This window comes from Sinocyclocheilus grahami, unplaced genomic scaffold (genome assembly GCF_001515645.1).
Source record: "Sinocyclocheilus grahami isolate Dianchi unplaced genomic scaffold, SAMN03320097.WGS_v1.1 scaffold523.1, whole genome shotgun sequence".
In the NCBI taxonomy this organism is placed as follows: domain Eukaryota; kingdom Metazoa; phylum Chordata; class Actinopteri; order Cypriniformes; family Cyprinidae; genus Sinocyclocheilus; species Sinocyclocheilus grahami.
This window is the reverse complement of record NW_015505702.1, coordinates 1,157,052-1,171,142: the sequence shown is the minus strand read 5'-3', so window position 1 is coordinate 1,171,142 and position 14,091 is coordinate 1,157,052. Positions and strand designations below refer to the sequence as shown.

At 37.5% G+C, this 14,091-nt stretch overlaps 2 protein-coding genes across 2 annotated transcripts; both read left to right on the top strand.

Annotated features, from left to right (window-relative positions):
* Nucleotides 1–1,427: 1,427 nt before the first annotated feature.
* LOC107555073 (ribosyldihydronicotinamide dehydrogenase [quinone]-like) lies at nucleotides 1,428–3,003 on the top strand. Its single transcript, XM_016237771.1, has 6 exons — nucleotides 1,428–1,527; nucleotides 1,614–1,781; nucleotides 1,878–2,008; nucleotides 2,099–2,212; nucleotides 2,333–2,434; nucleotides 2,619–3,003. The coding sequence occupies exons 1-6, from the start codon at nucleotides 1,497–1,499 to the stop codon at nucleotides 2,907–2,909; spliced, it is 837 nt and encodes a 278-aa protein (XP_016093257.1). The 5' UTR covers nucleotides 1,428–1,496; the 3' UTR covers nucleotides 2,910–3,003.
* Nucleotides 3,004–5,568: 2,565 nt separating this feature from the next.
* LOC107555072 (ribosyldihydronicotinamide dehydrogenase [quinone]-like) lies at nucleotides 5,569–7,159 on the top strand. Its single transcript, XM_016237770.1, has 6 exons — nucleotides 5,569–5,668; nucleotides 5,755–5,922; nucleotides 6,017–6,147; nucleotides 6,239–6,352; nucleotides 6,473–6,574; nucleotides 6,767–7,159. The coding sequence occupies exons 1-6, from the start codon at nucleotides 5,638–5,640 to the stop codon at nucleotides 7,064–7,066; spliced, it is 846 nt and encodes a 281-aa protein (XP_016093256.1). The 5' UTR covers nucleotides 5,569–5,637; the 3' UTR covers nucleotides 7,067–7,159.
* Nucleotides 7,160–14,091: the final 6,932 nt, after the last annotated feature.

Sequence of the window (14,091 nt, the reverse complement as noted above, 5' to 3'; positions counted from 1 at the left end):
ATATATATATATATATATATATATATGAACAATGCAGGGCCAGATGAGGGCAAAACAGGGACTTTACCTTCGTTAGACTGTTGTAATGTTAATTAGATACTCGTGAAACTGTGTAAAGTTGTTTGGTTTAATAAATAAACTAACTCAGGAGTTAGAACCAAGTGATTGTCTTGTTTTTCTCTAGAGTTTAAGCCTGCACATCTGCAACTAAGACCTTTACATTAGTTTAACCCTTAAGAGATCAATTTACCTCTTTTGCGATTACATTGAGGGCATCTTCCTCAGCAGTCAACCCATTTTTGCTGGGGGTTCTTTTACGTCCTGGCCCTTGAGACCCCATTGGTAACCTTTAATATCCTTCTGAGAAACACACGCTCCTTTACGCGTGAGAACCGATCCTTAGTAGAATTATTCCTTCAATAAAGGCATAAGAAAAAGAAAGCACGTTTCCGACTCTAACCAAAAACAGCAACGCTACGTCGTGTCGTTCGCGACGCGGTTCATTGTGTTACATCCGTCTTTTTTTTTTTTTGCACTCTTCCTAGTGCTATACTCTGTAAGACTGAAGAGTCACCGGTGCTGAGAGCGCAAACGCGTTTGCATGACACACGTGTCGCCGCTGAGGAGCTGCCAAAATGGCTGTAAATGATCTAGAGTTTGTTTGCTCAGAGTTGGGTTGTTTAACAGTGTGATTGTCAGTACTATAACGTCTGGAATAAAAGTTTTCTCGCTTTAGTTCATTATTGGTGCGCTAAAGGATTCGAGCGTCTGTTAGGGGAGTTTGAGGGCTCGCACACGCCCTCTTCGCTATTTTTAATCATGGGAGTCTGGTGCTAAAAACAGAAACCTTATCTTGCACTTCTTAAAGTCATACACATGTATGACTTTACAAGTCGTACACCTTTAACAATAATACACTTTTTCACTTCATTCTGAAGATGAATAAACTCCTAGAGGAAAATATAATAAACCGGACTACTGGTCTAACTGGTCTCAGCCTAACCGTGTGCAGTTTAGGTGTTCTCAAGCAGATCTTCCATCCTTACCCGTTTAAATAAACTACACCTAGACTGGAGACAAAACAGCTGTTCTTTTCTCAGCAGAAATGTGTAACCAAATCCCCCAGCCACGATGAAAGAAAGAAAATTAGCTAATAAAACAACTCATATAATCTGACTTGCCAAAATCTCGTTTTTTCATCTTTATCATACAAGTAGCCAATAGTTTTGTATGGCTGCAGTTGCTGGTGCATGTTGACATCCAGTGGTAAAAATGTCAACTTAATCATAATACGATGGAAGTTTATTGCTTCGGTAAGAAAAATAAAAACGCTGTAGATGTTGCTTTAAAAAAATCACCTGTTAAGAATCACCTCTGTTTAACAATATTGCCGTAAGTGTTTGTGGGCTGCCTGCCAGCCATTGATGAGTAAAACGAATCAGCTGTGCACGGGTGATTGTGATTTTAAAGCTCACAGTTCGGCTGGTGTTTAGTAGATGCTTTGCGACCTGTGGGTGAAAAACATGAGTACGTTCTTTTTGTTATTGCACGTTTTCTGTGTTTGGTTTGGCTTGGCTTATTTCGTTAAGTCTTCGGTTAATTGTCTTTTTCAGCCACAAAGACAGTGTTGCTCGTGTACGCGCACCAGAGCGCTGGGTCTTTCAATGCGGCTGTTAAGACTGCTGCTGTGGACGAGCTGAAGAAACAGGGCTGCCGCGTGCTTGTGTCTGACCTGTATGAAGTGAAATTCAAGGCCACGGCAACAGAGGATGATATTACTGGTGTGGGAGGCAGGGTTTCGTTTGTTATAATAGTGAACTAAGAGCTAGTCCCTTATCGGAGCTCAGTGGGAGTTATTGCACTAATTTGTTTCTCAGGAGCGGTGAAGAACCCGGAGCATTTCTGTTATGGAAATGAGACCATGTTGGCCTGGCAGGAGGCGCGACTAGCTTCTGATATTGTAGATGAGCACAAGAAACTAAAAGAAGCAGATCTTGTTATTTTTCAGGTATGCCATTTCTTTTTGCAAATGTGTTTGTATGTCCCTCCCCCTGGTCCTCGTAAGTCTTTGACCATTTTTATTGTCAATTTCTTGAAGTTTCCCATGTATTGGTTCTCTGTTCCTGCCATCATGAAAGGCTGGATGGACCGGGTTCTTACGCTTGGTTTTGCATACACCTTGGAAAAGCGCTACAGTGAGGGCATCTTCAGAGTGAGGCCTTCCCATCATAAACCTCAGACTTGCATTAATCACGAAAGATTATCAAGTGTCTTTAATGAAATTACAGTGGGCTGTTAGTATTGGAATAATTGGTGTTTCATTTCATGTCAGGATAAGAAAGCCATGTTATCCTTCACCACTGGTTCCCATGAGACCATGTTCAGCTCCAATGGGATCAACGGAGACATGAATGTTACTCTGTGGCCAATTCAAGTAAGAATATTGTGTTAATTTTTCTTCTGGTTCCTAGACCCTTTATCCCTTTGAAGCTCTCACTCTGTAGGGTAAACCCTTTGAAGGGATTCGGGCATGGGGATGAACCCTGGAACGCAGCGTTAATTGAGTGTGTGCTTGTCATACAAACCTGAGACTCCTGCACTATTTCCTCTTTTTGTAGAATGGGGTCCTCAACTATTGTGGCTTCCAGGTCCTTGCTCCACAGATCTTCTGGGCACCCACACATCTCTCTCCTGAGGCTCCCGCGGGCCCGCTGGGAGGGCGGCGGCCTCCGCCTTCAAACGAGGCGCCTCTCGCCTTCCCACCTGCAGACATCTTTGACAAGGGGAAAGGCTTTCAACTGAAGCCTGAAGTCCGGGAGAAGCAGGCTGATTCCCCTTTTGGTCTCACTGTGGGTCACCACCTGGAGAAACCGCTGCCACCCCAAAGCCAGATGAAAGCTGGGGTGTGACACCTGCTGCAGCGCTGTCCCCATGTGGCCATGTCCTTGTTTAACAGTCTCAAAGCTGAATTTTTGACATGAATAAATTTGTTCATGTTTTGAATGAGTCTTGGAATTCCTTTTTAGTTGTATAACCCCACAATTGCTCCTGTCTTTAAAAAAAAAAGGAAAGTTTGTTTGTTACTCACATGTTGTTCCAAACCCATAAGACAGTTTCATCTTCAAAACACTAAGATATTTTGTATGAAACCTGAGTTTAGATATTCAAAAGGTTGTAAGGGCATTGTTAAACTAATCCATAAGAATTGAGTAAAGAGACACTGTCTTTTATATGACGAGCATAATTAATTTAGGCTTTTAGACATCTAAACACGCATACATGGAGCAAATCACATAAGGTAAACGCGGAAGCTTGTGTATGTCAATGAGGTTTGAGTTAGTATGTGACGTGCACTCATTCTATGTTTGATGTATGTGCTTTATATGCGAGTAGAAACCTAAAATAAGTCTCAAAGCGTTTTTATCTCTTCAAAAGTCTTTAACTGTTCAATTCATAGGGATTGCATTTCTAACCTTTTTGGATGTTTTCAGTTTTGGTTACCTGGACTAATTAGGAGTCATTAAAAATATATGAATTTGTGTTTTGAAGATTAACCAAAGTCTTGCGTGTTTGGAACAAAATGAAGGTGAGTAAATGATGGTTAATTTTTTTTGGTGAGCTATTCTGAGTGAGTCGGTTGGAAACCAAAAGTTAATTTTGTGCTCCTTAGTCAAAGATTTCGCTACTCCATTTTGTTGCTCCTTCAGTGGTCTCCCCTAGGGGCTTTTATCCAAGCAATTCTAAGGCCCCAAATATCAAGAACAAATGTGTTTGCTCTGTTTCAGAACGAGCAGCACCTTAATATGGCACGTTTATTCAAAGGGTATTTGTCCCAGCTGTACACTGATTTCCCATTTCCTGTGGAAATTCCTCAGAGGCATGTCCTTTTCTGCAACAAAACTCTTCAGCAGATGTCTGCAGATAATGCTTTGAAATCCTGCTGTGTTTTTAATGCTGTATTAATCTAAAACAGATCCTACATTTTAATCAAGTGTAATCTGGAAACAGGTAGCCATGCAATCTCAGAAACTTTGAATATATTACTTTTACTTTTTTTTTTTTTAAATAGTTTTCTTGCTTCCAGCTAGAGTGTGAAGAAAAAAAACATAAAAAATGTAGCTTATCTGATCAGACTTTTTAAACAAAATTGAATTTAAAATGCGAAATAGAGATGATTTGTTTGAGATAATAGAATACTACTAACAGAATCAAATGTGCAAGATAATAGAATCATCAGTGTAGCATATTACCAATGTAATTTTTTATCGTTACATGTAGTGTGTTTTCTATTTCACATACTATTATTAAAAACTATTATGTGCAGGAAGCAGTTGAGTATTCCTTTACAAACATTCCCTATTAAACAGAGAAACTGCTCAGGCCTGCATAGTGACCTCTTGTGGTGACATTGAGGCTATGCTAAAATATCCCAGGTTCAAGGTGTGGCTGGTTAGCATGGTCTGGTTAGCTGCACTTTCAAAAGCAATGCAAATCGCAGTTTGATTGCTAAGGTTTTTTTGTTGTTGTTGAGGTCCATTTCTGGTTGATATGCACCATACAAGACCAGTGTTAATAGTAACTAAAACTGTTAAAATAGTTTGTATTAGCTGAAATGAAGATAAAATAAATTTTACACATTAGATGAAAACAATTAAAATGGTGACTGGAAACTAACTTGAAATACGTTAAAGTTGAGGTACTAAAATTACTGAAACTGTAAAAAAATAAAGCTAATTAGAAATATCTAACAAAAAACTACTAAAATATCGCTAAAATAGCTTTATAATAATCCTGGCATTGTATATTATGAATATTATTTGCTCTCTGATGAATTGCTTTGTTCCTCTATTGTAGGGTGCTTTGGATAAAAGCTTCTGCTAAATGCAGAAATGTAAATGCATAAACGTAATCATCCACTTTAGGACCGAGTATTAGTTTTGAGTAGATTATAAAGTAGTGTCTGTCCAACACACATGAAACCTTATCTTGCACTTCTTAAAGTCATACACATGTATGACTTTACAAGTCGTACACCTTTAACAATAATAAACTTTTACACTTCATTCTGAAGATGAATAAACTCCTAGAGGAAAATATAATAAACCGGACTACTGGTCTAACTGGTCTCAGCCTAACCGTGTGCAGTTTAGGTGTTCTCAAGCAGATCTTCCATCCTTACCCGTTTAAATAAACTACACCTAGACTGGAGACAAAACAGCTGTTCTTTTCTCAGCAGAAATGTGTAACCAAATACCCCAGCCACGATGAAAGAAAGAAAGAAAGAAAATTAGTTAATAAAACAACTCATATAATCTGACTTGCCAAAATCTCGTTTTTTCATCTTTATCATACAGGTAGCCAATAGTTTTGTATGGCTGCAGTTGCTGGTGCATGTTGACATCCAGTGGTAAAAATGTCAACTTAATCATAATACGATGGAAGTTTATTGCTTCGGTAAGAAAAATAAAAACGCTGTAGATGTTGCTTTAAAAAAATCACCTGTTAAGAATCACCTCTGTTTAACAATATTGCCGTAAGTGTTTGTGGGCTGCCTGCCAGCCATTGATGAGTAAAACGAATCAGCTGTGCACGGGTGATTGTGATTTTAAAGCTCACAGTTCGGCTGGTGTTTAGTAGATGCTTTGCGACCTGTGGGTGAAAAACATGAGTACGTTCTTTTTGTTATTGCACTTTTTCTGTGTTTGGTTTGGCTTGGCTTATTTCGTTAAGTCTTCGGTTAATTGTCTTTTTCAGCCACAAAGACAGTGTTGCTCGTGTACGCGCACCAGAGCGCTGGGTCTTTCAATGCGGCTGTTAAGACTGCTGCTGTGGACGAGCTGAAGAAACAGGGCTGCCGCGTGCTTGTGTCTGACCTGTATGAAGTGAAATTCAAGGCCACGGCAACAGAGGATGATATTACTGGTGTGGGAGGCAGGGTTTCGTTTGTTATAATAGTGAACTAAGAACTAGTCCCTTATCGGAGCTCAGTGGGAGTTATTGCACATTTGTTTCTCAGGAGCGGTGAAGAACCCTGAGCATTTCTGTTATGGAAATGAGACCATGTTGGCCTGGCAGGAGGAGCGACTAGCTTCTGATATTGTAGATGAGCACAAGAAACTAAAAGAAGCAGATCTTGTTATTTTTCAGGTATGCCATTTCTTTTTGCAAATGTCTTTTGTATGTCCCTCCCCCTGGTCCTCGTAAGTCTTTGACCATTTTTATTGTCAATTTCTTGAAGTTTCCCATGTATTGGTTCTCTGTTCCTGCCATCATGAAAGGCTGGATGGACCGGGTTCTTACGCTTGGTTTTGCATACACCTTGGAAAAGCGCTACAGTGAGGGCATCTTCAGAGTGAGGCCTTCCCATCATAAACCTCAGACTTGCATTAATCACGAAAGATTATCAAGTGTCTTTAATGAAATTACAGTGGGCTGTTAGTATTGGAATAATTGGTGTTTCATTTCATGTCAGGATAAGAAAGCCATGTTATCCTTCACCACTGGTTCCCATGAGACCATGTTCAGCTCCAATGGGATCAACGGAGACATGAATGTTACTCTGTGGCCAATTCAAGTAAGAATATAGTATATATATAAAAAAATTTCTGGTCCCTAGACCTTTTATTCCTTTGAAGCTCTCACTCTGTAGGGTAAACCCTTTGAAGGGATTCGGGCATGGGGATGAACCCTGGAACGCCGCGTTAATTGAGTGTGTGCTTGTCATACAAACCTGAGACTCCTGCACTGATATTTCCTCTTTTTGTAGAATGGGGTCCTCAACTATTGTGGCTTCCAGGTCCTTGCTCCACAGATCTTCTGGGCACCCACACATCTCTCTCCTGAGGCTCGCGAAGGCCTGTTGGAAGGCTGGCGCACTCGTCTTCAAGGTCTCCTAAACGAGGCACCTCTCGCCTTCCCACCTGCAGACATCTTTGACAAGGGGAAAGGCTTTCAACTGAAGCCTGAAGTCCGGGAGAAGCAGGCTGATTCCCCTTTTGGTCTCACTGTGGGTCACCACCTGGAGAAACCGCTGCCACCCCAAAGCCAGATGAAAGCTGGGGTGTGACACCTGCTGCAGCGCTGTCCCCATGTGGCCATGTCCTTGTTTAACAGTCTCAAAGCTGAGTTTTTGACATGAATAAATTGTTCATGTTTTGAATGAGTCTTGGAATTCCTTTTTAGTTGTATAACCCCACAATTGCTCCTGTCTTTATAAAAAAAAAAAAAAGTGCACCCAAAAAGGAAAGTTGTCGCGTTACCCACATGTTCCAAACCCATAATACGGTTTCATCTTCAAAACACTAAAATATTTTGACTGAAACCTGAGTTTAGATATTCAAAAGGTTGTAAGGGCATTGTTAAACTAATCCATAAGAATTGAGTAAAGAGATACTGTATTTTATATGACGAGCTGAATTAATTTAGGCTTTTATACATCTAAACCTCGAGCAAATCACATAAGGTAAATGCGGAAGCTTGTGTATGTCAATGAGGTTTGATTTAGTATTTGATGTGCACTCATTCTATGTTTGATGTATGTGTTTATATGCGAGTAGAAACTTAAATTAAATTTTAAAGCATTTATCTTTTCAAAAGAACCATTCTTTAACCATTCAATTCATATGGATTGCCTTTCTAACCTTTTTGGATGTTTAGGTTACCTGGACTAATTAGAAGTCATTAAAAATATATGAATTTGTGTTTTGAAGATTAACAAGTCTTATGCGTTTGGAACAAAATGAGGGTGAGTAAATGAGTTATATCCTTTTTTTTTTTTTTTTGGTGAACTATCCCTTAAGAGTTGGTTAGAAACCAAAAGTAAATTTTGTGCTCCTTAGTAAAGGAATTCGCTACTCTATTTAGTTGCTCCTTCAGTGGTCTCCCCTAGGGGTTTTTATCCAAGCAATTCTAAGGCCCCAAATATCAAGAACAAATGTGTTTGCTCTGTTTCAGAACGAGCAGCACCTTAATATGGCACGTTTATTCAAAGGGTATTTGTCCCAGCTGTACACTGATTTCCCATTTCCTGTGGAAATTCCTCAGAGGCATGTCCTTTTCTGCAACAAAACTCTTCAGCAGATGTCTGCAGATAATGCTTTGAAATCCTGCTGTGTTTTTAATGCTGTATTAATCTAAAACAGATCCTACATTTTAATCAAGAGTAATATGGAAACAGGTAGCCATGCAATCTCAGAAACTTTGAATATATTTTACTTTTTAAAAAAATAATTCGTTTTCGTGAAGAAAAAAACATGAAAAATGTAGCTTATCTGATAAGACATTTTAAACAAAATTGAATTCAAAATGCGAAATGGAGATGATTTGTTTGAGATAATAGAATACTACTAACAGAATCAAATGTGCAAGATAATAGAATCATCAGTGTAGCATATTACCAATGTAATTTTTTATCGTTACATGTAGTGTGTTTTCTATTTCACATACTATTATTAAAAACTATTATGTGCAGGAAGCAGTTGAGTATTCCTTTACAAACATTCCCTATTAAACAGAGAAACTGCTCAGGCCTGCATAGTGACCTCTTGTGGTGACATTGAGGCTATGCTAAAATATCCCAGGTTCAAGGTGTGGCTGGTTAGCATGGTCTGGTTAGCTGCACTTTCAAAAGCAATGCAAATCGCAGTTTGATTGCTAAGGTTTTTTTGTTGTTGTTGAGGTCCATTTCTGGTTGATATGCACCATACAAGACCAGTGTTAATAGTAACTAAAACTGTTAAAATAGTTTGTATTAGCTGAAATGAATATAAAATAAATTTTACACATTAGATGAAAGCAATTAAAATGGTGACTGGAAACTAACTTGAAATACGTTAAAGTTGAGGTACTAAAATTACTGAAACTGTAAAAAAATAAAGCTAATTAGAAATATCTAACAAAAAAACTACTAAAATATCGCTAAAATAGCTGTATAATAATCCTGGCATTGTATATTATGAATATTATTTGCTCTCTGATGAATTGCTTTGTTCCTCTATTGTAAAGTGCTTTGGATAAAAGCTTCTGCTAAATGCAGAAATGTAAATGCATAAACGTAATCATCCACTTTAGGATTGAGTTTCAGTTTTGAGTAGATTATAAAGTAGTGTCTGTCCCACACACATGCTGGAATGCATAGCTAAACTTTGATGGCTCTGTTTACATATGGTTTAAACAAATCATCTTCTGACCCTGTTCACAAGGTGGTTTGTTTTAACCACATGTCAAATTAATGTACGGAAAAGCCATCGCGATAACATTAAACAAGAAATGAGGGAAATACATTTTGTTTGGAAGAGACCTTTCACTAAGCAATGGTCATGGACTCCAAAACAGACTTGCTGCAAACTTCAAAATACTACATAATGTTCAGTTTCATGTATTTTATTCATTTATTTATTTATTTTTGCATAAAAAAAACAGGTGACAGGTCTTAGTCAAGACGGTTATATGGGATCTGCAAGGGAAGCGTTTGTGGTTTAGGTGACAGTCTTGATGCACAGTCTCCTGGGCGTAGTGCAGTTTTTGCATTCACCACACCTTTGCCAGTCCATAACAGACACTCTCAACACTCTAACATGCAGACCACAAGCAAGTTTTAAATGCACAGGACGTTTTCAGAGAGAACTGTGCAATACTAATAATAAATATTGAAAGTGACAGTTGAAGGCAGGATTGAGTTTCAGTTTTGAGTAGCTTATAAAGTAGTGTCTGTCCCACACACATGCTGGAATGCATAGCTAAACTTTGATGGCTCTGTTTACATATGGTTTAAACAAATCATCTTCTGACCTTGTTCACAAGGTGGTTTGTTTTAACCACATGTCAAATTAATGTACGGAAAAGCCATCGCGATAACATTAAACAAGAAATGAGGGAAATACATTTTGTTTGGAAGAGACCTTTCACTAAGCAATGGTCATGGACTCCAAAACAGACTTGCTGCAAACTTCAAAATACTACATAATGTTCCGTTTCATGTATTTTATTCATGTATTTATTCATTTTTGCATAAAAAAAACAGGTGACAGGTCTTAGTCAAGACGGTTATATGGGATCTGCAAGGGAAGCGTTTGTGGTTTAGGTGACAGTCTTGATGCACAGTCTCCTGGGCGTAGTGCAGTTTTTGCATTCACCACACCTTTGCCAGTCCATAACAGACACTCTCAACACTCTAACATGCAGACCACAAGCAAGTTTTAAATGCACAGGACGTTTTCAGAGAGAACTGTGCAATACTAATAATAAATATTGAAAGTGACAGTTGAAGGCTTCTAGTTAGCTATAATACAGAACAGATATAACAATGGTTTGCATGTATAGCCTAATATAAAGTCTTAAACTTAGACTAGATGCACCTGAATATTAGGCTTTTTGTGAGCTCTTCAATGAACTATCCTTTTTTTTTTTTTTTTTGAAACCATGACATTTTATCATGAGACCTCTAATAGAATTAAACTGATTGTCAAAATTGATCAATTATTTTGACAATGGATGAATTGCATCTTTGATTTAGATGTAAAGCACATGATAGGATTGTTCTGTTTTGTTTTTTCAATGCGCAACCCATAAGGAATCGCTTATATCATGTTTCCATGACTCAAAACAAGGAGCCAATTAGAGACTTCAAAACGGCACACAGTATTCCGCCATGTGCTTGCGGTATATCAAAGGAGCTTCCTCACTAAAGAGACTGGCCTTCTGGGAAAAATGTGGAAGCTTGACATGATTTTGGGTTCTGTCCTTAGGGTTATGAAGTCATTTAAACTCATGCACGGCCTTTCATTCAATAGATCCTGATGGTGATTTTTGAACTTTTTGAAAATCAAGTGACAACAGCCATACCAAATTTGTAATTTGGATTATTCAGAGGGCAAAAGATGAGAACATTTTTGACAAATAATGGAAACATTTCTTTCTAAACAAAGAAATGTTAGTGTTGTTTTCAGTTATTCATTGTTTTCAGTACTATTAAAGGGATTGATGGTAACACTTTACTTGAAGGGGTGTGCATAAGACTGACATGACACCTTCATAATCATGACATGACACATGTCATGAATATGAAGGAGGTTTTATGCATGTTTATGACAACTGTCATTAAGTGTCATTCACTCAGTTATGTCATTTTTAATGCAAATATGACATTATTTGACCTAACCCTACCCCTACCCTTACCCCTAACCATAGCCCATAGCAAAGACATCTCAAACAATGTCATCTTTGCATTAAAAATTACATAACTGAGTGAAGGTGAAGGTGTCATGAAGGTGTCATGTCAGTCTTATGCACACCCCTTCAAGTAAAGTGTAACCGGATTGTTCATATAAAAATTACAATTCTGTCATCATTTACACACCCTCATGTTCCAAACCTATATGACTTTTTTTCTTCTGTGGAACACAAAAGAAGATATTTTTTGTGGTTTTTGTCCATACAGTGAACGTCAACGGGAACCAAAAATCTAAATTTTATGTGGTCACTGTTAACAATAAGGGGGAGCTTTCATCTTTAAATTTCAGAGTTCATTATTTATTTAATTGCATATTTAATTACAGTACAATGCATATTGAGTCAGGCAGAACAAAAATAGTCAGTTTTACATTTTAACACCAATGAGGATGGGGTTTCCATAAATAGCACAGAAGTTGCATAGACTCCCATCTCCAATACTCCAAAACTGTATCATTCAGTTAACATAACCAGCACATGGGCTCCTGATGTCAGATGGAGCCTTGGCCATCCCCCACACTGCTTTCAGCCCTGCATGGCACTGAGGCTTGAAACTGGAACCACCTGGAACACAATGGCATGGCCTGAAGTCTGTTTTCCTCACATGATGGCACTCACCAAATGTGCATATTTCACAGCGTGCTTCTTTCTGGAGGCAAAAGATGTTTTTTGATGTATGTGTGATCTTTGTTAATTTATATGGAACAGCAACTCAGCTGCTGTAGTGTGCTGAAATACAGGAAGATTTTCCTTTACTGAATGAAGAGATTAAATTAATTAACTCCATTTGTGCGCATGCAACACTATATTTAAAAGAAACTTGAAATGACTTTTTGTACACTACTGTACAGTTAAGGGTTGTGTTTAAAAGAAGTCTACGATGCTCATCATCACTACATTTATTAGATCAAATGTTTTTTGTTTTTTTTACGTATTTTAAAATGTAATGAATCGCCGTGATAGACGAATAGAAAGTTCAAAAGAACAGTATTTATTTAAAATAGAAATCTTTTGAATTAAAAGTTCAAATGTCTTCACTGACACTGTCACTTTTGATAAATTTTATGCAACCTTACTGAATAAAGGTATTAATTTTTAAAAATCTTACTGACCCCAAATTTTGAATGGTAATATGTGTTAATTATTTAGAAATTAAAGTTTGCAGCCCCCAACATTTGCACATGCAACACAATGCAAACGTATCCTCAAGCATGTTTCTTTGACACATCGAGAGCCAAAGACTTTTTCTGGTGCTGTTAATCACTCTGATGAAGTGGGAGTTGTATGTTCAGTGCTTTTGAGAAAAGCAGTCTGCCTGTATAACCAAATACCAAGACTTTGCTTTAGCAAATAGCTGCCATGGGAGCCTTGGTTACATTATATGACCAGCTTTACCAGCTGTGCTGTTTATCCACCAATTAGAGTAAGTGAGCTGTAGAGGGTCCTGGAGCTGCTGAATAATTGAACTGAAACTGGCCATAGAGAAACTGATCAATCAAACCATTGTAAAAGTCTCCTGCTTTCCCAAAAGTAATATAAGTAATGGAGTGATGTAATGAATTACTGGTTTAATTTGTGAAAACTTCAAAGATCACCAGTTCATATTTCTACAAACACAATGTTAAAATAATGTGTGGGAAATGTATTTAAGCATGTGGAATTTAAATTTTGATTTTTCAAACATCCCATTGAAAGTGAAATCATTAATTTAAGATTTGTTTTAGCAATGCTGAGGTAATGTTGTAGAAATTGTAATTATATTTAATGGTAAATTACACAAGAATCATGACTGGCCACCCTGCGTATTGTTTGTAATGCTTTAGAACTATCACTGTGTAAGCTGTATAGAAAATTAATTCTTGTGTCATGTTGTCTGTTGATGGGTTTCACCCATTCTGTTTTTAATTTCCCCCCTTTTTAGTCTCTGAAAGCTCCCTCTGTTTGTCATGAATGAGAAAAATGATTTTACACCGCGCAAAAGCATAATCCACTTTACCACATTCTTTACCAACTTACAGAATTAATTATAATGTACTTAGAAATAATATATGAAATAGCTTCTAGGAAACACATAATAGATGTAAAATAGTTAATGCACTAAGAAAGAAAATAATAGATCCTTTTTTATTTGGGAAAAACAAATACAAATATATAAACAGAGAGATAAGAGGTCATTTTATATCCTGTTACACTCTAAAAAAAAATTCAAAGCTGTTAATAAAATAAATATTATTGGTGTACCTTTATTTCAGTCTTACTACATAAATATTTAATGTTTAATTCAATGGTACTTGCCATTTCTTTATAGTTATTTGTGAAATTTACAAGCAGAGTTACAGTAATGGCGAAAATTGTTCCTACACTGTTTTTTTTTTGTATGCTTAATTTAACTTTCATCTAAATTTAAAAGGGCATCGATTTTATAAGACAAACACTTACGTAAACCATTTACAAGTAGAGGTTCATGTGAAGAGCTTCTGTAACCCGTTGCATATCAGTTATCTGCTTGCAAGAATGAGTTGTTCAGAAAGATGACATGATCTCCCGTTCCTGGCCTTGACCCTGAAGCAGAAGAGCACATGACCCAAATAACACCTTTGGACAAGAGCAATTCAGCCTTCAGCTGTCGCCACAAGTCTTCCATGTTTATTGAGACATCTGTTGGATTAAAATTAACACCGGAAGCTTTAGTGCAGTCACAATGTTGCACCATCAATGGACAAAATGATGTAGTATCCTTGAACATTAACTAAATTAAATGAAACCTCCACTGCAGGAAGTTATTTAAAGGTCCTTTTTTCTCAAGCACTGAGTCACTCATTTTACAAGATTTGTTGCTTAGCAATGGAGGGTAAGCGTGTG

Bases quoted from the DNA above. Each gene is read 5' to 3' on its own strand.
- LOC107555073 (XM_016237771.1), top strand. From the start codon at position 1,497: ATGCTTTGCGACCTGTGGGTGAAAAACATGA. The intron at 1,782-1,877 runs GTGTGGGAGGCA...TTTGTTTCTCAG, and splicing joins AACAGAGGATGATATTACTG to GAGCGGTGAAGAACCCGGAG. The intron at 2,009-2,098 runs GTATGCCATTTC...AATTTCTTGAAG, and splicing joins CAGATCTTGTTATTTTTCAG to TTTCCCATGTATTGGTTCTC.
- LOC107555072 (XM_016237770.1), top strand. From the start codon at position 5,638: ATGCTTTGCGACCTGTGGGTGAAAAACATGA. The intron at 5,669-5,754 runs GTACGTTCTTTT...TGTCTTTTTCAG, and splicing joins CCTGTGGGTGAAAAACATGA to CCACAAAGACAGTGTTGCTC. The intron at 6,353-6,472 runs GTGAGGCCTTCC...ATTTCATGTCAG, and splicing joins ACAGTGAGGGCATCTTCAGA to GATAAGAAAGCCATGTTATC.